At 38.6% G+C, this 24,313-nt stretch overlaps 1 protein-coding gene across 2 annotated transcripts in view; it reads left to right on the forward strand.

The window, feature by feature from the left end:
* The window catches only part of adamts14 (ADAM metallopeptidase with thrombospondin type 1 motif, 14), a 54,166-nt gene extending 30,521 nt beyond the window's left edge, over window positions 1-23,645 (forward strand). The window contains exons 7-23 of one of the 2 annotated variants that reach the window (XM_026178508.2): window positions 4,105-4,261; window positions 6,406-6,511; window positions 11,809-11,952; window positions 12,079-12,211; window positions 12,448-12,561; window positions 12,766-12,914; window positions 15,227-15,399; window positions 15,600-15,733; window positions 16,531-16,654; window positions 16,899-16,979; window positions 19,090-19,253; window positions 19,341-19,506; window positions 21,194-21,326; window positions 21,516-21,723; window positions 21,836-21,965; window positions 22,635-22,742; window positions 22,850-23,645. In XM_026178508.2, the coding sequence (XP_026034293.2) occupies window positions 4,105-4,261; window positions 6,406-6,511; window positions 11,809-11,952; window positions 12,079-12,211; window positions 12,448-12,561; window positions 12,766-12,914; window positions 15,227-15,399; window positions 15,600-15,733; window positions 16,531-16,654; window positions 16,899-16,979; window positions 19,090-19,253; window positions 19,341-19,506; window positions 21,194-21,326; window positions 21,516-21,723; window positions 21,836-21,965; window positions 22,635-22,742; window positions 22,850-23,412 (2,787 nt within the window). In that variant the 3' untranslated portion in view covers window positions 23,413-23,645. The remainder of the gene's footprint in view (window positions 1-4,104; window positions 4,262-6,405; window positions 6,512-11,808; window positions 11,953-12,078; window positions 12,212-12,447; window positions 12,562-12,765; window positions 12,915-15,226; window positions 15,400-15,599; window positions 15,734-16,530; window positions 16,655-16,898; window positions 16,980-19,089; window positions 19,254-19,340; window positions 19,507-21,193; window positions 21,327-21,515; window positions 21,724-21,835; window positions 21,966-22,634; window positions 22,743-22,849) is intronic. The other variant, XM_080305450.1, reaches the window with a different exon arrangement.
* The last annotated feature ends 668 nt before the right edge of the window (window positions 23,646-24,313 follow it).

Raw genomic sequence — 24,313 nt, forward strand, 5'->3', positions numbered from 1 at the left:
TAATTGAGCTCAGTTGTCTGGTTAAAATAGATGTTTTTTGTATTTCTTTTGGGCAATACAGAACTGATTGCCTGATTATAAGAAAAGGTAACCTTAAGAAGCCCCCATTAAAACACTAAAGTTAATGCAAAAACATATTAAAGCCCAGTACCGGCACATACCATACATAAATAGTGAGGAAATAAATGAGTACATATTATATTAACATGATTGATGAAAGAAAGCGACGAATGAATATTGTACAAAAGCTCAGTCACTTTCACTTTTGCTCAGGCTTTCTTTAGTGTAATGAATGATTTAAATGTACTTGCACCATGTGGTAAATACTCACGTAACATATTAATAACATCGAATAAACAAGCAAAAAAAAAAAAGCAAACTGGTCAATGCTAGCTGGTCAAATGATCTTCCATATCTTCAGTTTATAGAGTTGTACATCAGTATGTGTTTGTGTTTCTGTTCACCTCTCGCCACTTAATGCCAGTCTTGGCATATTTGCTCGTTATCAGCTGAACACATTATAATGAGGTATGAAATATCGTATATTATACATGTGGGGGCAGATGCTAGTGAGTCATTTGCTTTACGCACGTATCCATCTGTCCACAAGTGTCATATTACCTGCATGTCTGACTGATGCTGCTTGGAAACTGGGCATTTTTATTCAGCTTCTGTCTGTTTGTCAGAGCAGAGAGATGCTGTTTACCCAACACCAATTAGATGAGGTCCAACATGCTCTGTGTGTCACTGGCCCTGCTTGCAGCACCCACTCAGAAAATAAAGACAAAGTTTGGCCAGTTCCTCCTGGGTGCCTTCATTTCTCCTGGCCTCACATTGTGTGTGTCGGTGTGTGTAATAGTAGTAGGGTTATCAGTCTCCAGAGCAGTTCATCCAGAGCTGAATCTTATTGAGAAATTTTCTGTATATTTATGACACGAAATACAAACCACAATGCATTTATACTCCTTTACAGAAAAAACCCAAAACAAAACACTGGGGACACTGGCAAAAACAGAAACAGTGTTTTTTTTACTGTGTTGGGCTGTCAGATCAGCCTCATTGGAGGGAAGGAACACCAAAGCCATCATTTCATGTTTTCATGATAATATTGGAGAAAATTGTTCAGTCAAGATTTTCATTTGGGTTATATTTGTTGGCCAACAAATGCAAGAACATATGATTCACAATATATATTTTTTAATGATCTAACCAGCGAGTGACCTCTCGTGCCACATGGATGTGGGCAGTTTGACTCACAATAGAAAGGAGCCAGATGAGCTCATACTAGGTTTATCTAAATATCTTGATAGCATTTTTGACACGATGGTGTCAAGAAAGACAAATAAAATTACAACAATACAAAGAGTAACATCAGTGGCAACACTATTTTTAAATTGTCTAAACAACTGAAAAAATACAGTAACATAATAATTTGTTACATTACTGTCTGTCTGTTTATGACTGCTGGTAGACGTAGCAGGTTGAATTATAAAATGTACAGAGCTTTACTTTCTGCTCAGATTCAGCCAAATGCTGCAACCTCAACAAGTAGTGCAAATGGATAATGATTCAAAGCATACTGCAAAAGCAACTGAAGAGTTTCTGAAGGTAAAGAAAGTGATAGTCTTCAATTGTCAAGTCAGTCTGTCTGATCTCAACCCAACAGAGCATGCTTTTCCAAATGCAGTGAATGCAGAGAGACCCAGAAACAAAGCTGGCAGCAGTAAAGAGACTTCAGGCAGTGATTGGCTACAAAGGTCTTGCTGAAGGTCTTTGGTCACATATTGTTTGTTTGATGTACAATTCATACTGGTGTCGTACAAGGCAAAAATACTAAAATTGTGTTTTGGTTCATTTAAAGGTACAGTGGGGCAAAAAAGTATTTAGTCAGCCACCGATTGTGCAAGTTCCCCCACTTAAAATGATGACAGAGGTCAGTAATTTGCACCAGAGGTACACTTCAACTGTGAGAGACAGAATGTGGAAAAAAAATCCATGAATCCACATGGTAGGATTTGTAAAGAATTTATTCGTAAATTAGGGTGGAAAATAAGTATTTGGTCACCTCAAACAAGGAAAATCTCTGGCTCTCACAGACCTGTAACGTCTTCTGTAAGACGCGTTTCTGTCCCCCACTCGTTACCTGTATGAATGGCACCTGTTTGAACCCATCATCTGTATAAAAGACACCTGTCCACAGCCTCAAACAGTCAGACTCCAAACCCCGCCATGGCCAAGACCAAAGAGCTCTCGAAGGACACCAGGAAAAGTATTGTAGACCTGCACCAGACTGGGAAGAGTGAATCTACAATAGGCAAGCAGCTTGGTGTGAAAAAATCAACTGTGGAAGCAATCATCAGAAAATGGAAGACATACAAGACCACTGATAATCTCCCTCGATCTGGGGCTCCAAGCAAAATCTCATCCCGTGGGGTCAAAATGATCATGAGAACGGTGAGCAAAGATCCCAGAACCACACGGGGGGACCTGGTGAATGACCTGCAGAGAGCTGGGACCAAAGTAACAAAGGTCACCATCAGTAACACACTACAACGGCAGGGAATCAAATCCCGCAGTGCCAGACGTGTTCCGCTGCTGAAGCCAGTGCATGTCCAGGCCCGTCTGAAGTTTGCCAGAGAGCACATGGATGATACAGCAGAGGATTGGGAGAATGTCATGTGGTCAGATGAAACCAAAGTAGAACTTTTTGGTATAAACTCAACTCGTCGTGTTTGGAGGAAGAAGAATACTGAGTTGCATCCCAAGAACACCATACCTACTGTGAAGCATGGGGGTGGAAACATCATGCTATGGGGCTGTTTTTCTGCCAAGGGGACAGGACGACTGATCCGTGTTAAGGACAGAATGAATGGGGCCATGTATCGTGAGATTTTGAGCCAAAACCTCCTTCCATCAGTGAGAACTTTGAAGATGAAACGAGGCTGGGTCTTCCAACATGACAATGATCCAAAACACACCGCCCGGGCAACAAAGGAGTGGCTCCGTAAGAAGCATTTGAAAGTCCTGGAGTGGCCTAGCCAGTCTCCAGACCTCAACCCCATAGAAAATCTGTGGCGGGAGTTGAAAGTCCGTGTTGCTCGGCGACAGCCCCAAAACATCACTGCTCTCGAGAAGATCTGCATGGAGGAATGGGCCAAAATACCAGCTACTGTGTGTGCAAACCTGGTAAAGACCTATAGTAAACGTTTGACCTCTGTTATTGCCAACAAAGGTTATGTTACAAAGTATTGAGTTGTATTTTTGTTATTGACCAAATACTTATTTTCCACCCTGATTTACGAATAAATTCTTTACAAATCCTACCATGTGGATTCATGGATTTTTTTTTTCACATTCTGTCTCTCACAGTTGAAGTGTACCTCTGGTGCAAATTACTGACCTCTGTCATCATTTTAGGTGGGGGAACTTGCACAATCGGTGGCTGACTAAATACTTTTTTGCCCCACTGTAGGTCTTTTTAAAAGTATATAGTTAGTGCAACACAGCTTGAATAGTGCTGTGTTTCTAGTGACATATTTCATAGCCTATCAAATAGAGTTGGTGGTATAGCCTGCTACTATTTCTGTCTAGTCGCTGGTAGACTTTTCTCAGCTACTGATCTCTTGAAATTTCTCATAAGTTGTTCAGTGTTGCAGACTCAGCTACTTCAGCTGCTAGTGAGCAGACAGGCTGTGTACCTGCCTGTGGGCTTGTGTTGTCTCAAGTTGTGTATCAACTAGAGGTTTGTTAGCCACTACAGCTCAAGTTACAAGTTACAAACCTATTAATTGTTTCATAATCACTGGCAATTTAGCAAAAAGTAAAACTAATACCTGTAATCCTAAAGGTTCCCCTGTTTTTCTAACCAACATGTCCCTTTTTGTCCTCAAATGCACAAAAAATACAACTTATTTTCAGCTATTTTCTTTGACAGTTTTTCAAATGACAGTACATCTACTGCACTGATGTAAAGGTAAAAGGGTGATGAGTCTTCTTTCATCTTAGAAAGAACCTTAACCGTTGTTAAGGCGAACGGCATGGTTACCCTCCTATTTATTTTTACAGTCTGCTAACGTTTTTTTCTTGGTCCTGTTCATTCTGCAGTCCATAAGCCTGATCGAACGTGGCAACCCATCTCGCAGCCTGGAGCAGGTGTGCCGATGGGCCAACACGCAGCAGCGCCGCGACCCTGACCATGCCGAGTACCATGATCACGCCATCTTCCTCACAAGGCAAGATTTTGGTCCCGCAGGTATGCAAGGTACTGTATTTTTCTCGATCGAGGCCTGTGCAGACTGAGTGCTGATATCTGCTTCCATTCACAAAGGGGTTGGCTTCAAGTCTTGCCCAGGTAAGGTTGCTGGAAATATAAAAGTGGGGGCTGCAGCTGAGGTCTTGAACCCAATTCCGGAAATGGCAACCTCATGAGAAAATAACTGCTGAGTTGTTTCCAAAACCTTGCTGACTTGACATTGATGCCACCCTGGAAAAATGAAAAATTGAGATACTGAAGAAGGTTTTTGGCATGTAGAGAAAAAACAGAACATGTTTGTTAGTTTGCCAGTTATATAAACTAATTGTTCTTTTTTTTACTCAGTGACTGTTGGAAAGTTCAGTTTGAACTTTTCTGTACTTTCAGTAGATTATTGTCAATCCAAATATTACTGTACATGTATGCAGTCATTTTGCAGCAAATTTGTGCTATACATGTTGTTCTCCTAGTTTTATGCCTCACCATTTGTTTCTTCTTTTCAGTCCTTCAAAACAAAATTTGAAGTGAACAGCCAAACCTGCAGAAAACACTGGGTCCCGAATGAACAAACCTCTGTGCTTGCATGCACTCGATATCTTGCACTGACCTGTGTATATTTTTAACTTTTATAGAGCACGTGTCATGTTTCGAGGACAGCCTGGGGCTACCTGGTTTGCTTGTCACACCTCTAGGTGTTACCATAGCTGCAGTTGTGTTGTGTTCATAACAAACCTAGTTTCTATGATAACTTGAGCTAGGTTGGGCTGAACCCTGTGCTGCATCTCAGGGTCACAAGCAGACCTCACACATTCTTGTGAAAGTTTAGCGGTGAGATGGTAGATTTTGTGTCCAAACAAGTAATGGGCTGTTGGGTAAATAGAGTAAGTTAATGGAGCAACAGGAGATGCAGAAAGTTGTCTTAAATGGTGTCATTAGGTGATATTGAGTTTGCCACGTTTTAAAAATGTTACCGATTAAATCCTCTGAAAGTGTTTTTGATCTGGTCTCCTTGGCACCAAAAGATTTAACATGATGTTCCCAAGATGTTCAGTGTTTGAGTTTATCAACCAGATGGCGGACACCACCTCTCTCCTCAATCTTCACATCAGCCATAGAGAAACACTTTTTTTTATTACTGTAGTAATTGCTGCACCTTTTTGCTTCAGTGTGCATAGCTCCAAATGGCCTTTCATGGGAATGTAATCAGCATTCTCCTGAATTCCTTTTATCTGCCTTTCAGATAAAGGGTCATGCTCCTCATCTGCTTTCATGTTTTGCAACTTCACTTTCAGTGTTAATATGTCCATTTTGTTTTCATTCATGAATAGAGCCTTTAGTCATTCTCTTCATAAAGGCATCGTCATCATGCTGTAGCTAAAGCTCACTCTGCTGTGACTGAAATAACCCACTGCAGACATTCAAATAACTTGACATGTACACATGGCTTTATCACCAGCTGTCTGCCTGCTGCATTTTCTGCTTTTTTACCTGCATGCCAAAAAAACAGTCTTCTGATGGTCAGAAAGCATGGAAATTATCTGAAAGCTGTGGCAAAAAAGAAGGCCAGAATGGGCGTGCTTCTGATCCAAGCTGATTCGCACTAAGCTGAATTGCTGCACACCTCTTGATCGAGTTATGTTTGATGTCTGTGCTTTGCTTAAAAGTTTGTCGTCCTCGTGAGCTGTGTGAAATGTTGTGGTACCAACCAGGTGTCTGCTGGGTAATAATGATGGCAGGCTTCTGAAACTGCTTTGGGAGTTTCTTTATGTTTGATATGCAAGCTGTGTAGAGCTACTGCTGCTATTGAGGGATTTGCTAGAAGTATTTTACCTCGGTTCGTTCACCTTAAATGAATGAAAGTGCCACTGTGTGAATGTAGCCTACTCTGATAAATCACAATGTAAACACACAGATATGTGGGGCTTTTTTTTTCATTGAAAGAAGCTGAGCAATCACCATCACTCTCTTTATAACTCACACACACTCAAGAGCCAGTGTGACAGCCAGCTGCTCACCAAAAAGAGATTAAAACCTTCACAATGAATGCAATTACTCCATATTTAGAAATCTTTTTCCACTTCGTTGCACTGCATGAGAATGTCACCACTTTCATTCTTGATTATCAGGGCTGTGTGGTCTTTTGTGTCGCTCAGGGTATGCTCCAGTGACGGGGATGTGCCACCCACTGAGGAGCTGCACTCTGAACCATGAGGATGGCTTCTCCTCTGCCTTTGTGGTTGCTCATGAAACCGGCCATGTGTGAGTAATGGCATCATGATGAATGCCCAGCAGGGCCACTCACAACATCTTTCTGTGTGCATTTAAGTTAATAGTTTTTGTGTGATTGTAGTTTGTGAACATAAACAGTGATCTGTTGTTGTGAAAAAGCATTTAATCTGATCTCCAGCTGCGTTTTACACATAAATATGAAAGCAGTATTTTTTTTAACATTGTGCTTTCTGTGCCTTTTGTGTAGACACAAAACATGAGAACGGGAAGAATTCATTTTTTGTGCTTAAGTTAACCTGTGGTTAACCAGTATATACTTTAACCATTATGCGATCAATACATCTACTCCTGCTGTCAAGGTCAATGGTTGCTAAGGTAGCAACAGGCTAAAAGTTACTGTAGCAACAGGCTGAATGTATTCAATAAATGTATGGAGCTGCTTATTAACAGTTATAGTGCTATACAAAAGTCTTTAGTAACCCCTCATAATATGTTGGAGGGAAAATGGAAAATAGGTGCACTGACTTATTGAAACACGTGAAAAAACGCAGACTCATGGAAAGTTAGTACAGCTTTAATGAGCTTTAAGATTAGTATTTGGCATTACCACCTTTATTGTTCAAAACAGACTCTTTTAGACAAACTCTTGTAAGAACACAGTGAATACATTTTTTTCTGTGTTCATAATTCCATAAATTTTAGATAGAGACTCCCCAACACCATTAAAATGCCAAACCACGACAGAGCCTCCACTGTCTTTCACAGATGGTTCTTGACACTTGACACTCACCAATGAGCTTGTCACATGACATTTTGGAATGGGGATATTTATATTTTTTAACTTGAGCGTTTATTTGAGTGTTTCTCAGTTCAATAAATCTCTATCTAAAGGGTATAAAAAAAATAGTGAAGAAAACAAGCTTTTTTGCTTGATTTAATGAATAAAAATAACTGCAAGCAAACTAGTGACAAAGATACTTGGGCAGGTTGTCATATTATAGAACTATAGAAAATAGAGATGCACCAGGTGGAAGCTGTGGCTGAATATAGTATTCAAGAAATAGGAATGTAATATCTAAACGGTCTGTGCTCATTTGAGCCTCACATCTAATTGAATTAAATGTACAGTCGAGGCATGCAGTATGCTCACCACTTTTATGTGATAGACAAATCATACTATGACTTGTGAAGGCAAAACAGGATAAATGCTTGTGGTACATTTAAGTTAAGCACCAAAGACAAATGGTCAGGCACGACATTCTCATAATAAATCAGATAAAATACTGCAACTAATTATTTCTGCATTTGTGTGATTGAAATGAATTCGAAATGTGTGTGCAGTGACACCATTTGAAAGATTTGGCCGAAATAATTTTGAGTGAATATCCATATATGTTCTGGCAATTATTTCATGGTTTAGGATTCTTCCCATCCATCACACCACTGGGACAGGTCCTGTGTCATCTATTTGCTGGATTTCTTCCTATTTCTGAGAAAAACGACTTTCTGTTCCTCTGTTGCCACTTCCTCTTTAGTCTTCCACTTGTCCAGTTTCTTCAAATTTTTTAAGGACTCACTGCACACCATGCTGAAATATGCCAAGTTTTCAGTTAATAGTTCTTTGGGAACCTCTTGGTGCAAAAAATCCAGAAACTTTATGCCTGTCACACTGTGTCACTTTTGGCATTTTTGTAGATTCAGCTAAAAAAACAAAAAGGGGGAAAAAATCATGTATTTTTGTAACTGGCTGCTAGTAACAAAGTGCCCAAGGACACAAGGTTTTTTCATATTTGATTTATTCGTAGGTCAGTGTCATGTGGCTTAACAAAAAAATAGACGAGCAAAAAACGAAAAAGGTCCTTAATGTGAATTAGGGGAGCGAACTGCATTCACAGCATTTATAACTGTGTCAGTGACTGAAAAACTTAATAAAACGGGGGAACACAGATGCTATAATAATAATGTGCAATGCTTTTTAAAATAATTTTAATAGTTTGAGTGCCAGGATCTTTTTTTAAATTTATTTATAATTTATTTATTTTTTAAATTTAAAACCAGACAGTTTAGATTGTCACATGATATATTTTCAGCAGATGGACTGACTCTGTCAAAAATCTCCTGAAACCCTCTCCACAGCTGACTCATCAACCAACAGGATATACAGGACTCTGCATGCAACAACAAGAAAGCTCAGGATGAAAGTCTTCTTTGCTTTTTCATAACCTACCCATTAGAAAACATGTTAAAACCGAGCAATATATACATCATATATTTTACACTGTTAGTGTTTGATATTAAAATGTGATTGTTTTACTCAATTATTCATCATGACTCAGAATGTCAAGTTGTTTTTTAAAAAATTCAAACAATTTAGACGAGAATGGTTTGAATATATTTTGCCTGTTTCTTTTATCGAAAATGATTGATTGAAGTTTTATATTCTGCTTCAGTAAGTGGTTGAGGCGTGAGGCACGAGCCTATGAATGCAGAACTATTCTGCAACAGACATAGTCAGAGGTAGTTGGATTGGTGTCATTGCACCCTGCAGAGTTTTTAATTGCACCAGTTAATTGCAGGTGCAATTATCGTTGCTTTGCAAAACAACACCTGTAGAAAGTGAAACCCACTTGATTTCTTTTTTCTCTTTTGTTTTTCTTTGTATTTTCCTGCCAGAAGCAGTCAGATCTGAGCAGCATTTCGTCTGAAATACATTTATTTTTTGCATATGGGGCATGGATTTATTACACGGCAAAGCCTTTTATCAGATATGTTTAAAAACAACCTCTTGTTTTGAGTCCAAGTTTGCCTCTTTTTTAGTTTGACCTTAGTTAGTTTTACAGCATCGTTGTTTTTCTGCGATTCAAACACCTGCTGACCTCACAGCAGTCATCATGGGATAAGATCACATCTAATCATCTGCGACCTGTTTGTGTCTTCATGGCTGTGTGGGCTTATTTGTGGCCTCCTCAATCCAAACACATGAGAGCTAGCTGAAATGAAAGCTACACATTTCCAGTAGGTGTGAATATGAGTTTGCGCTCTGTAAAAGACTGGCAACCTCTCCACTATATTCTCTTCCTTATGACCAGTGCACACAGGGACCAGCTTAAGCTTTTTGTGACTCTTTAATAAAGGTAATAGAAGTTAAATGAAAGAATATATTATATATCAAAAATATTGTTGTCACTGACAGCAGTAATATTGCCATGATATATTATTAGGTATTATTTTCAAACCCCTTAAAGGCAGTATTTCAGTTATTTGTTGGGAGCAAGACACAACTGATGTATTCTTAACTAACAGCTGAAGACTGTTCCTTTGGTTTTGTCCACTTGTCTTAAACTACATGTGGATATCCTGCTGTGATGCTGCATTTTCAGTGTTTCAATAACTCGTGAAAAAGAAGAAAAGAAGGCAATTATTTTGTTGGCATTCAAATACAGTGTCCACAAAGCTTCACCAACTTGATAGTTCAATTTAGAGCTTACCTCCCCTGTTAATCGAGCTTCTGTACTTTCTTACTGGAGGTTGGTGTTCCTGGAGCGCAGCTTTAATGAGGCTTGCAATTACTCTATATCAAATAAACAACAGTAAAAAAATTTAACATTTAAAAAGCACAGCTTCCATAAAAATGTCTAAGGGAATCATAAGTCCGATGCTGATAACCACCTGCACATGCACTCTCCTCTAATCTCACTTGTCCAGCATTTAGCCTGCTTTGACCATGCCTGTTTTTGTAAAGCATTATCTGTCCAGTTTCTATCAGTTAAGCCACTAACTTATCGCTCAAAGAAATATTTCAACATTTTAGAAAATAGTTTTTCTTTGTTGCATAATGTTAAAAGACAACATTTTGATTGTTTTTATGATAAATTTATATCTACCACTGGCAGCCACCCCCATAACTTTATACAATAATCAAAGCGTATAAACAATATGGCTGTTTTATAGTTTCCAGGCAGCAGAGCTTCTAGGAGATTATTGGTTAGAGATTCTGGTGCAATAAAATAGCAAAGTGACATTTTTACACTTGTATGATTTAACTCTTACATACTGTTCACATTTTAATTCTTCACAGTATTGTCCCAGTCAGCTTTGCTGGGTCAAGAATTCTCTCATAAAAAGTGTTTGTTCCGCATTTTGAACTGCAAATCTATTCAGACGTATAAATATTCCATCTGACGTTAATAAACAGATGATTAATGAATTCATTTACAGCAGGGAGACCATAATTTTTTGATTTTACAGCATTTGTTTTAGTTGGGAAAACATCTACTATCACAAAATATCATGTCCTGTTTTACCCAAAACATAAAAACATAAAATAAACCTAACTATAACCTCTATGGGGACCTATGCAGTGGTTGTGGGAATACAGACAGTGTCAAGGTTCCCCTTGAGGTATTCCACCAAACAAAATAAAACATCAAAAATCACAGGAAAAAAAAAGAAAAAAACCCCACACGGAGACAGAGACAACACAGTATCGAGATTTCCTAAAACCACAAAAGTTTCTTAAGCAGACACACGGTGATAGATCTAAAATCCGTCTGAATGGATACAGTTCAAGTCAAATTTAACCCATAATATTGTCAATTCACAAAAACTTGTATAACTTGTATGTTATGGCATTTTTAATATTTTCATTTTAGGAAAAGTCATCAATTTTTAGGATAAAATAGTAAGATGTTTTTAATGCTATCAAATGTCAACAGTATGTAACAGTTTAATAAGTGCTGTAGCATTAGTGTGATAGTAGTGACTCAGTAATGTGTGTGTAGGCTGATTTTTTTTTCTACCTTTGGGAAAGAGCCTGTTGCTCTTGCCATTCTCCATGCAAATCTATATTTGCTGTCTGCTACCTGTACCTTCATAATTAGCATATAGACAAGTGAATTCAGATTTTATTCCATGTAAAGAATAATTAAAGAGTACTTGAAGTTATTTTTTAAATTGTTTAATTTGTAGACGTTAATGTTTTATAAATTGATGTTTCTGTGTTTGTTCTTCATCTATACTGACAGCTGTTATCCGAACTGCTTCAAATGTCACACGCGTATTGCTGGGGAACCTGCTGTGACTTAGATAAAATCGAACAAGCTTGTAATTTTGAAAAGAACTAAAAGAATTATGATAGCTGACAGTTTCCAAATTTCAATCAGTGTTTAGAAAGTGCAGAGGTGCAGTACACAACTCTGCTTACTCCTACACAATCCTGTTGTATTCGTAGTGCATAACAACAGAAAGAATTCAGAAAATATTGTTTGCTGTGACTTTATCTCTTGCCGTGATCACAATCTATGCTCTTCTGTGCTTTTGCCCTTCAGGTTGGGTATGGAGCATGATGGCCAAGGGAATCGTTGTGCTGATGAGACCAGCATGGGTAGCATCATGGCACCACTTGTCCAAGCAGCTTTTCACCGCTATCACTGGTCACGTTGCAGCAAGCAGGAGCTCAACAGATACATCCAGTATGTTTGCTCTTTGCACAGCTGTTGTGTAAATTAATTTGTTCCTTCTCTTTTCATATGTGGTCTGCTCCTGACCTCGCATTGCATATAACATTTATGTCCTTATTATTTTTATTGCTTCCTCAGCTCCTATGACTGCTTGCTGGATGATCCCTTTGAACATAAGTGGCCCAAGCTTCCTGAGCTCCCTGGAATAAATTATTCAATGGATGAACAGTGCCGCTTTGATTTTGGTGTTGGTTATAAAATGTGCACTGCTGTAAGTAAGCTTTGTGGCCCCAATATATATATATTTATTCATTTGAATTATTTATTTATTCTACCATATAATAACCACATAATTAAAATAATTAGAATAGTCAACAATTTTTAATCAGTATTTTTTAATGCTGCAAAGGAGTAAGTTCTGTTTTTTAACAGGGAAAAACTGTGTTTGCTTATCTATGTTTCCAAAAAGAATTAGTGCTCAGATTTGCTGTTTAATTGCTCATTTAGTTTCGAACCTACGACCCCTGCAAGCAGCTGTGGTGCAGCCACCCTGACAACCAGTACTTTTGTAAAACTAAAAAAGGTCCTCCTGTGGATGGAACAGAGTGTGCACCAGGAAAGGTAGGAAATGTCTCTGAATCATCTGTAATTTTATTTTTTCTTTACAATAATTGCTAAGTGGAACTCTCTAAAAATAGGAAGCGGAAATAAAGTTTCGGAGCAATATTTTCAGAGAAGCCAAATGTCATCAGTTTGGACTTGTTGACCTTTCTTTTCTTCTTCCTTTCCACCTGTCTCTCATTTTTAATGGACACTGATTTTCAGTGGTGCTTCAAGGGTCATTGCATCTGGCGAACCAGCCAGGAGCCTCAGGGCCATGATGGAAGTTGGAGTTCCTGGTCAAAGTTTGGCTCTTGCTCCAGAACATGTGGAGGTGGAATTCGCTCCCGCAGCAGACTGTGCAACAATCCTCCGTGAGTGCTACAGCAACAAGGAAGCTGAATCTATGTCGCAAAACTAAGAAAAAAACAGAAAATAAAACAGCTATACAGATAGTGAAAAAATAGTATTTGATCACACAGTATCATCAGTATCAGTATTCATCTAAAAGATGTTAATGTACTATATAAGTGTAAATGAAGAGCTTCAGGGACGTTTTTTTAATCCAGTCCTGGGTTTGTTAAGCTTGACTTAGATTTGGTTTCATTAATTTATTTATAAAACTATAAAAACCTCATACTGCGTTTATACTATTAATGAAGAGAAAGGTCAAAGTGAGGTGTTATGATGGTGTAATAGAATTAAATGTGATTTCATTGTATTTTAACAGTGTAACTTTAACAACAACAGCTGTTTACAGGAAAGAAGAAATATTATAATGTAAGTAATTTTAAGTAGTACAGAAGTTAAGTGGTGCATTTTACAGGAAAGGAGACACAAAAGATAATGAAAATGATTTTAAGGAGGATGTAAGTCATTTTAACTAGAGTAAAAAACTTACAATAATTATGATTGCATCTCTAATACTACGCGTTGTTTGTTGAAGTTAAATTTTGAAGTGTCAGCTTTCACATTCTGGCCATTACCGTTTTAGGATTTTCTTTGTTTGTTTTTAATCAGAAACAAAGAAAGGAATTACACATACTCGATGCTAATGCAGTATCAGCTTGTAAAAGACAAGGCAGCCAAACCCTAAAACAGGCTCTCATGCCCTATTTTATTGTATATTTTATTTAAATGGGATCATCACTTACAGGATCACTTACAGGATCATCCATGTAAACTCAAAAAGTTTACATGGATGATCCTTTTTCGAGAGTGCAACATGTGATTCGCATGATACAAAAGCAAAAGGTAAAAACTAAAGGAAATTGCAGATAATAACAAGACAGCTTCAACTTCAAAAAATTTACTTTCTTTTTTTCTTATACTCAACTGGTAGAAAAGTTGTCACTCAGTGCTTTAATCAGAGCTTGTCAGTAAAGCAGATTGATTTCTTGCATGAACTGCACAACAACATACCGTGACAAATAGTATGTAGGCCATAATGTAGTCTGCTGATATATGGGATTGATTAGCACAGCAGACAGTTTGATTTTCCATTGCAGGAAAGGTACTGGTGTAAATCGTGACATTATTTACAGCATGATGTTTCAGTTAGAGATTTCTGACATTGTTGTCCCCTTAGATATAGTTCTGGCTCATTGGGGCTCATTGAATGAATTGGAGGTGTTCTTACAGGTGTTCTGACATCAGTAACTCAAACCTCTGGCAAATTAAACTTTTACAATAAAAGACAATAACTGTACAAATAGCACTGAAGTGTTAATGGTTAGTTGTATGCAAACATCTGGATACCCTTGAGAAAATAATATCTTGTTAACTTAAGATGTAAAAATCTGTCTTTCATTAAAAGTCAGTGCACTATTACTTATTATGTTTAGATGAAATGAAAATAAATTAACTTTGTGGACCTGGCTGAGGATTTGTAAGTCAATCCCACTGATGTGCGACAGCCAATTGCACTGGAAACTGGAAAGTTTCCTGCAGTCCTTCCAGAAAGTCAAACAGAAAAGTGATTTTTAGCATGTTGTGTGTTCAGAACAACATGGTACAGCATCATTGGCTTCTTATTTTGTTTTTTTGAGCAGTTCCTGAGCAATTTGTGGTGGGGTGTGCATGCTGTAGGAAGCTATATGAATTATTATTATAACATTTTGTAGTTGTGTGCTGTGATATCAGCGACAGAGCATGTTATGCTAAGTATTCACCTTTTGGGTTCCTAAACGTTTGTGCCTGGAACATTTTTAATTTTTTTAAAAATGTTTTAAAGATTTCAACACGTTTCTTTTTAATGTTTCTTGGCTAAAGTGATTTTATTTGTATTGTTTGACTTGAAAAAAACAAACAAAAGCAAAGTGTCTATTCTAGGTCAAAAATTTGCATACAGCTTTGGTGTATTACAATTTCAATTACAGAATTCAAACATATTCTTTAGGCTTTTTTAAATATCCATATTCTTTTTTAAAGCTAGGAGGATGGATCAGGTTTCAAATATTTAATAGTAATACACTTACAAATGATTTTAGCCTAAGGAGCTTGGACAGAAAAGCGTCTGGAATTCTTTAAGTTGCTTGAAGATGTTTCCTCTCATATAAGAAGCTTCTTCAGTTACAGACTAATTTTAGTCTTGTTCAATTACAGCCCAAAAAAAATGACATTTGAATCTTTGGGAACATTATGAAGGAAGTTTGCTCAACAGCATCATGTTTTTGTCCTTGATCAGACCTGCCTACGGTGGTAGAGATTGCCCCGGGTCTGCGTTTGACTACCAGATGTGCAACACAGAGGAGTGTGCAGGCCCTCACGAGGACTTCCGTGCTCAGCAGTGCGTCCAGAGAAGCAACAAATACCATAAAAACATCAAGCACACCTGGCTGCCTTATGAGCACCCAGATGGTAAGAGCTGGCTCTCCGCTTCATTGGTGAGCTTGAAAGTTTTCTGCACAGCAGCAAGAGGACAGATGGTAGTTGCATTAGCAGCTTTTCACAGGAACATTAAGAGTCATGGAGGTGTTATCAGACTGTCAGAGCTTGCGGATGTCTTTATCACATTTGATAATCAGGGTGTGTATGAATGTGTTTTCATGTGCTTTCAGAGGCCCGTAAATGTGAGCTGAGCTGTCAGTCAAAGGAAACGGGAGAGGTGGTATCTATGAACCAGGTGATGCATGATGGGACAAGATGCAGCTACTTAGACCCATTCAGTGTTTGCGCTCGAGGAGAGTGCCTGGTAAGCGTTTGCTCAAAAACATAAACTTTGACATATTTAAGACATAATGAGATAATCAGGCACGTCTTGTGGTTTATACTACAACACACAAAAAAGTCAGTGACCTTAAGTCTTCAGACTTTGCATTTATATCATTTTGCACTGGGAAGGTCGGTCATCCAAGATACAATTAGCAGTAAGCTGTTTACATTTTAAATTAAATGGAATAGATTTTGTCTTAGGGTTTGAAATTCATAATTGGCAAATTTTTGAGAGTATTTTGCCTTTTTTAACAATAGTTTCTAAAGTACACTATCAATTTTAAAATTAAAAGCTATATATAAGAGCAATTTTATTCTGTTTTCACACCTCAAAATAAATCCTATGTTTTATTAATGCACTATCTATGCATTGCTTTACACCAGAGGTCACACTCCTGTGACCTTTAGTAGATTCTATTTTAATGATGGCAATGTTGTTTAAAATTATATATAGATATTTAATTACTGAAGTGTAAGTGAATTGAATAGAATACATCACCTTTTGCCCCTTGACATGGTATTTATTTTGGCTCCATTTTCACCTTAGGCCCAGTGTGGCAGCGTTGTAGAGAAGACAGTCAGTGTTTTGGTTACTCTTTTGTTATGTCTAGACATGTTTCCAATATGCAGTATATTTTACAAGGCACCGTCCAAATCAGACATGTGCTTTGTCCTTCCGTGGCATCATTCTCCCAGCAAAACAATCTGCGTCTCTGTAAAAGTCAGTCACAGTGTTCCACTGATGTGATTGACTGGCTGTGCCTTTTCTCCTTACAGCATGTAGGCTGTGACAAGGAAGTTGGTTCTTACAAGCAAGAGGATAAATGTGGAGTTTGTGAAGGAGACAACTCTCACTGCCGCACTGTGAAGCTGACACTCACCAAGACCCCTAAAAAGAACGGTAACTATCAACTGCAGGGGCAGGACAGCCGTGAAATGGATGTTAACCCTTAGCTAAGAATGAATTTAATGACTAGTTCTTCTATATTTTAGCCACAGTCTACCTATGTACCAGCCTTTATCATCAATCAAAACCCTGTCTCATTATCTTGATTTAGAAATAATTGGCTTCTTTAGAGCCCCCCAAAAATACAACTTGTTTAAAGTGCCGGGCTAAACTGTGCTCTTTCTTTTTGCCTTGTTAGGAATGCTGAAAATGTTTGACATCCCAATAGGGGCCCGCCACATAGTCATTGAGGAGAACGAGACCTCCCCTCATATAATTGGTGAGTGCGTCCCACATTTTTGTCATGTGTGGAAACATCTGATGCTTTTGACTGAAAATAATAGGGCTGGTTTGTGAACAGAATTAGAAGTCAAGGGGTTTGTAAACCAGATTGCAACATATTTTCTTAATAAGAAAGAGATTTCAGAGTCAGCTCACAGAAAGTATCTGAGGTTTCTTTGATGGAAGTAAAATTTACAGAATAGTGATTAAGTGAATAAGGGGGGAATTATTAGGAATAATATGACCTAATAGCATCTTATAGAAACTTTATAGGGATTTTATAGGTTTTGCAGACAACTTCACGATCTATAGTGAGAGCGGTGTGCAGGTGGATGAGCCTAGAGAGGTGGAAGTATGTGCTGGACAAGAGTAACAATGAAACTGCAAGGAACAGATGTAGTGAAGGTGGATACGTTTAAATACGTGGGTTTAACCATACAGTGCAATGGACAGTACACAAGAGGTGGAAAAAAGAGCGTAGGGTGGGTGGACTGGGTGGAAATGAGTGTCAGGCATCACGCCTGACACTCATTTCCACCCACCACCCAGTGAGAATAGGAGAATTTCCACTGGGAGTGACTTGGAGAGATGGGATTAGAAATAAGTGCACCAAAGGAACAGCTCAGGTTGAGTGGTTGGAGGTGAAGTTAAAGAGGCAAGGCTGAGATTGTATGGACATGTGCAGAGGAAGGGTGTGAATATATGGAGCTGTCACACAGGAGTAAAAGAGCAAAGAGCACAAAGAAGATTCATGGATGCAGTAAAAGAAGATATGCAACGTGCTGATGTGTCAGAAGAGAATGCTACGATGAGATGGAGGAAGATGATCTGGCGTAGTGACCCCTAAAAGAAGAAGGACTTTATTTTTGTTTGTGCAAGTTTAATAACACTTATGCATCAGGAACTACAAAATGTTATAATAATAATTCATATAGCTTCCTATAGCATGCACACCCCACCACAAATTGCTCAGGAACTGCTCAGAAAACACAATAAGAAGCCAATGATGCTGTACCAGCCTCAGACTCTTTGGATTCTCTGTCTAGTCAAGCATCTGCTTCCAACTTCCTGGTACCAGACACAACAGGACACCCCATAGTTCATGTGCTGGTGATCTTGTGACTCAGATATGTTTTGGTGGCACAAGTGTAATGAGAGCATAGTTAGGGAGTTGGTTTTACTGTTGTTTCCCCATTTGTAAATATCCTGCTTCTGTTTTGCCCTCTGCTTCTGTAGCCTACCACATGAAATAGCATGTTTATCCATTTTTAGGGACTATGTTTAGTGAACCTCAGGAGGAGTTTGAGATGTTTCTCTTTAAAGTTTTTTTTTTTTTTTACATTTTTATAAACAATGTTTTGACATCGACTGCCTTAGAGATTAAAGATCTTGACTCCACATTTTTGAAAGAGCAAACTTCAAACTTTGAAGAGCAAATTTTGGAGTTTTAAAAGCCCATTTGATGTTTCGAAATGTACATTTTAAAATTAAATATGACATTAAAGAGAATGGCAGGAGACTCAGCTCTACTGACATTAATATATGTTAAGAGGAGGATCAGACACTACTTATAGATAAACTTTGGCAGGAAAAAGTGTATTTCTTATAGTGAAATATAAAGTGCAATTAGCACAGCTGACAGGTCACATCGTAGGTGCAACTCCAGTGATGTGAAAACAGCAGATGTTTTTTTTATGCCTTACTTCAAAGCGAATGACTTTCAAATTGCTTGCATGCAGTTTACAGTGTGAAGCTCTATGTGAAAAAGGAGGACACTCTGAAATGTCTTCAGTTATGGAGACAAAATAACAGAGTAATCATTTTTTTTATCCTAGTATGAGCTTTGGGGTGACTGATGAGTCAGGTTCAAACAGCTTTCAGCCAAGCCAACCATCTTCCTTTTTGGGCCACTCGTCTCTCCTCTGACAAAACAAAACACAAGTTGGAAGAACTGGTGTCAGAAAGCCACAATGGCATATTGACACATTCTCTGCTTAGAGCAAACTTTCTGTGATGGGAATGGATTAATCCCAACTTTGAATTTGTACATCCCTTCCCTTGGACTTCCCTCTGCCTCCATAAAATATCTGTTTCTTCATTACTGACAGCTGTGAAGAATCAAGTAACTGGAAACTTCATACTGAATGAAAAAAGTGAAGATGCCAAATCAAAGACCTTCATTGAAAATGGTTTACAGTGGGAGTATTCCATTGAGGGTGAGAGGGAGACATTGAAAACAACTGGCCCTCTGCATGAAGGGATCATAGTCCTGGTGAGTGTATCAAGTAAATTTTCCGAGCTTCAGTTTGTCCTTCCAAATTTCAGTTTATTCTAATAACGTTTGTTCACTTTGCTGCAGATCATTCCTCAGGAAGAAGATGCAAAAGTTAGCTTAACATATAAGTACATCATACATGAGGACCTGCTACCACTTATTACCAACAATAATGTTCTTCTCGCCGAATTGGACACATATGAGTGGGCACTAAAAAGCTGGTCTCAGTGCTCCAAACCCTGTGGGGGAGGTCAGTGAATGTACTGAAGCTGCGGGTTTTTTGCGTAGGCTCAAACAAAAGTAAAGATAAATCTGGGCAACTACAGAAATTAATGAGTTAAAGAAATAAAACGACTCACAACAGTTCAAGGTTTTAATAGCTTACTATATACCATAATTATATAACAATAATAAACCCATTCCACCTGAGTTTTATTTCTTATATTTTTGCATTTAATTTGCTTCTGATGTTCCAACTTAAAACACACAATTGTGAATGAATTAATTATGAATTATGAATATCTGTTTTGGGGGGGAGACATGAAAAAATAACAGAAATATAAGTCCAAGCATTTATTGTCTTTGCAGACGATTAGTTCAGTCTTTGGCCTTTTAATTTAGACCACTTTGATTGAAGTTGATTGAAGTCTTCGTTTCTTCAGCTGCTTTTCTTTCTTAGGGAACAAAGCTGGATGCATTGATTTCCTCGTGCTGTGATCTCTTTTGGTCTGCCTGACCTTTGCTTTAGATAAAGTGATCCAGTTTCTTCAAAGTGGCGTAGACTGTCATGCAGTGCTCTCTTAGAAAACTTTGCATGAAGCCTAGATTTGACTGTGAGAAAGCCCCACCTTACTTAGATTGAGACTTTAGTTTCTGAAGCTTTTACTTAGCTCTGATTTCATGTTTCCTCCCACCAAAATGTCTCTTAATAAGCAGGTTTTTAAGCTTAAAACTTGATATTTCTAAAAAGCAAACTGCTGCTAGAGGGTTTACTTTTGATGCACTGATCAAACACACCTAAGTGTTATCTAAATGCACTGATGGGATGATATAGTTACCAACAAAGAGTCCAGAATCATTCAACTTCACATTTTTTGATTATTTTAAGCTTTGACAGCTTTTCTGTGTAGTCTCAGACTTTTGGACTCTACTATATATTTGTGTTTTTGCCTCTGTGCATCCATACAGGCAATTTTAAATCAAGCGATCAAGATGTGATTGAAGTGGAGATATTCAGCTTTAATTCAATAATAACTGTTTATTATTACCACTAGTTTTATACACAGTCCCCTATTTTCACAGGCTCTAAGCTAATTGTACAACTGACTGATAAGAAGCGTCATGGCCAGATGAAGCCTGTTTCCGTGTTCTGGATCTGGAGTTGATTCTGAGTGTTGAACTTGTTGAACTTCTTTAGCTGCTGAAACTCTTAATATGAGGTCCAAAGAGACATTGATGCAAGTAAAGGGGGTCATCATTAGATTGGAAAACTAAAATGAACCCCTCAGACAGAGAGCAAAAACTTTGGGATTGTCTAAATCGAGACTCTAGTCTTTACAAGAATGAATGCACTAGCCAACTCAGCATCACCAAAAGGCTTGAAAGACTGCAGAAAACAACAAAAATGCATGATTGCAGAATTATTTCTCTGCAGGAGAAGAACTAAGAGCACCTTAAGGAGGTATCATTGTGAAAGACTACAATCAATAAATCAATGCAGACGGTTTACAACAAGCTGCAACCTACTGGCTACACATTTAAGAACAAGAACGTCAAATTCGATTTTTTACAAGTTGAATTTCTTTGTCCAATTACTTTTGAATCTCTGAAAATTTGGGACTCTATATAAAATTATTTTTTACAAAGTTATGGAGGTCACATGGTATATGATCTATAGTCTTGCTGGTACATTCCTTGTGTAATTTTATATCCATTAGGCATACAGTACACCAAATATGGATGCAGGAGGAAGAGTGACAGCCGTTTGGTGCATCGTAACTTTTGTGAAACCAGCAAAAAGCCCAAACCCATCCGAAAACGCTGCAACACCCAAGACTGCAGCCAGCCCACGTGAGTGACTTTAAACTACAGCACTGCAGCTCTATCAGCATGAGCACTTTTAAAATTGCTTTCATACCGTATGTCCACTCTGACATGACTTTTACCATTTTAGTGAGGATGTAAAAACTAGTGTAGAAAGGTTATTTAATTTTGGAATGAGAGGGATAGTTTTATTCAAACACAATGCTCTCTTGATAGGTGGGTGGTAGAAGAGTGGAGTCCTTGCAGTAAGACCTGTGGAAAACTCGGGTACCAAACCAGGGTGGTGCAGTGCATGCAGGCGCTTCACAATGGTACCAACAAAGTGGTCCACAGCAAACACTGCACTGATGAACGTCCAGAGATAAGGAAAGCCTGCAACCATACTGTATGTCCTGCCCAGTGGAGGACAGGGGCATGGTCTCAGGTGAGACAGGATCTTCTTCTTCTTCTTCTTCTTCTTCTCAGTGTTCTCGATGAAAGCTGATGAAAATAAAACATATTTGTGTGTGTGTTTGTGTGCGTTGGGTGTGTCGCAGTGCTCAGTGACCTGTGGCGAAGGCATTCAGCAGAGGCAGGTGGTATGCAAGACCAGTGACAACACCATTGGAGAATGCGAGGGCGAGAAACCAGAAACAATCCTCATTTGCAAATTGGGACCATGTTCAGGTGAGATGCACATGCATGTACGTGCTAATAGAGGAGAGATTTGGCCACCTTGCTACTAGTCTCACATACACCATTAAAAGGACACTGCTTCTGCTTCTGACTTGTGACAAGTAAATGCATTATGAGTCTTGCACATGTTATCATAATCCTTGTAGTAGATTTTAGAGAAGTGTAGTGTAACACAAGATTTGCCTCGTGAACATGAGCAGAAATCTTCCAAAAACAACTTTGTCTCACTAATGGTTACAAGATTGCTGCATAAGACCCTTGAGACCCACATAGGCAAACACTTTTTTTCAGGACTGAATACATTTTCTGTTAATGCTCTTTGTATTAAATATCCTGTGCACACAAAGACACTTCTTTAAGACCTTAAATATTTCTGCACCAGTGCCCTTCCTCAGCCTTTCTCATTTTGCTTCCTCTTCAAAGAGCTGAGTGCCTCCAGTTCTTTCAGTTCTTTTCTTTTTCCTTGCATTGGTAGTAAGTGGGAAATTATGTGCTTTGAAAATACACAAAGGAACACAAAGAATTCCAGTTTGCACTCCGTGTCCTGTGAACAACAAAGTTCTGTTTTCCTGTAAAAGAAACAGATTCCCAGAAGCTTTTTCTGTCATGGCTTCTTTTTAACCCCAGTTTTGTTTTGTTTTTTGCTGTTACACTCTCCAGGACATCCAGGGTCTTCTCTCGACGAACAAATAATGGAAAACTCTACAATAAAAGACGAAGCTGTCTATCTAAGAGTTCCAGAAAACCCTGTCCAAAAAATCTCTTCAAGTAAGCTACAATGCAATTTTTTTCTGAAATCAATATAAACAGAGTAGAAGTAGAAATATTCATTTCACCGCAGTTTTTAGTGATGTTCTCTGTCCTGTTATTACTAGATGAGCCATGTCTGGGGGATAAATCGATTTTCTGCCAAATGGAAGTCCTTTCCCGGTATTGTTCCATCCCTGGATATTATAAGCTTTGCTGTGAGTCTTGTGACAAGAAAGAAAGCCTCACTACCCATGTTCCTGACTTTCACACCCCAGTAGCCTTAGCTGAACCTGACATCTCAGCTCTTTCTCATCCTGCCTCTTCCAAGCCACCTCATGTCACCACAACACAGACCCCGCCAAAAACCACTAAAGCCATCACTCGACGGCGTCTTTTCACTACCCCGGTGCCAACTACAGCTGCCACTTCTCAAACTTCACCACAGACAAATGCTGCTCCGCCCCAGCATCCCACCAGCGAATCCTTTCTCACTGCTGGAAAGAGAGATTCAGATGCTGGGCCAGTTCTACCTCCGGGGCCGCCACGGCCTACAGCAGACTCAAGTGGAGGTGCCTCTAAAGAGCACAGCCCAAACAGCACTTTAGGCCCAGCTGCTGCAAGATCAAGAAGGGACACTTTAGGATCAGAGAGGGACTCCAGTCACAGAAACTTGTCGGCTCAGAAATGAACAGTGAACAGTGTTGTGAATGTGCTGTTCGGTGAAATGGTCTCAAATATCAGCACACCCTTTGCAGTATGTGATTTACTCAAAGTTTTTCTTTTTTTTTTTATTATTATTATTATTTTTCTGTCCATGATAGTGAACTTAGACCAGCCCAGTGGTGGTTACCTCATCAAAACTTCAGAGCGATCTGGTGCACGGCGTCGCTCGGCCGTGTGTGCTTCAAATATGAAATGGAAAAAAAAGTTTAAACAAAGGTGCTGTAAACTAAAATGACTTCAAAATGTGATGACTGCATTGCTACATTCATGTTTTTATCTGTGTACAGTTGTGCAAGCCTGTTGTTTTTTCAAGTGCATTAGAACTACTATTAAACTCGTGAACATAAGGAGGTCATAGACTATGGTTTTGGAGGTGCACGTGCCAGCTATGGGGTCTGGAGTGTGCCACCAGAATAATTATAAACCTTATACTGTATTTATAATATAGAGCAACATTTTTTAAAGACAAAAAAAATCCTTATCCCTGTGTAGTGTCATTGTCTCTGCCAGATGCCATTTTATGACAGCTTTACCCACATATGAAATGCAAGAAGTAGCTACAGGACTGGCAGGTTAGCTGTTATGTTGTACATAATAGTTATTGGTCTAAACTCAAAAAGCCCTGGCAAAAAAAGTCTTATGTATTAACCTGGTGTATTCTATCAAATACCATGCTAATTCCATTTATTGATACAGTATCCATCCATATTCTTCCACTCTTCTAAGTTCGGGTTGCAGAAGAAGTAGTTTAATCACAAACCTCCCTGGCCCCCTACTCGAGCTCATTTGGAGTCCCAGATGATAACCCATCCTGATAGGGCTCCTTCTTGAAATTGAGAGCTCCCTTTATCCCCATTGTTGCCACA

This window comes from Astatotilapia calliptera, chromosome 8, assembly GCF_964374335.1.
Source record: "Astatotilapia calliptera chromosome 8, fAstCal68.1, whole genome shotgun sequence".
Taxonomy (NCBI): Eukaryota; Metazoa; Chordata; class Actinopteri; order Cichliformes; family Cichlidae; genus Astatotilapia; species Astatotilapia calliptera.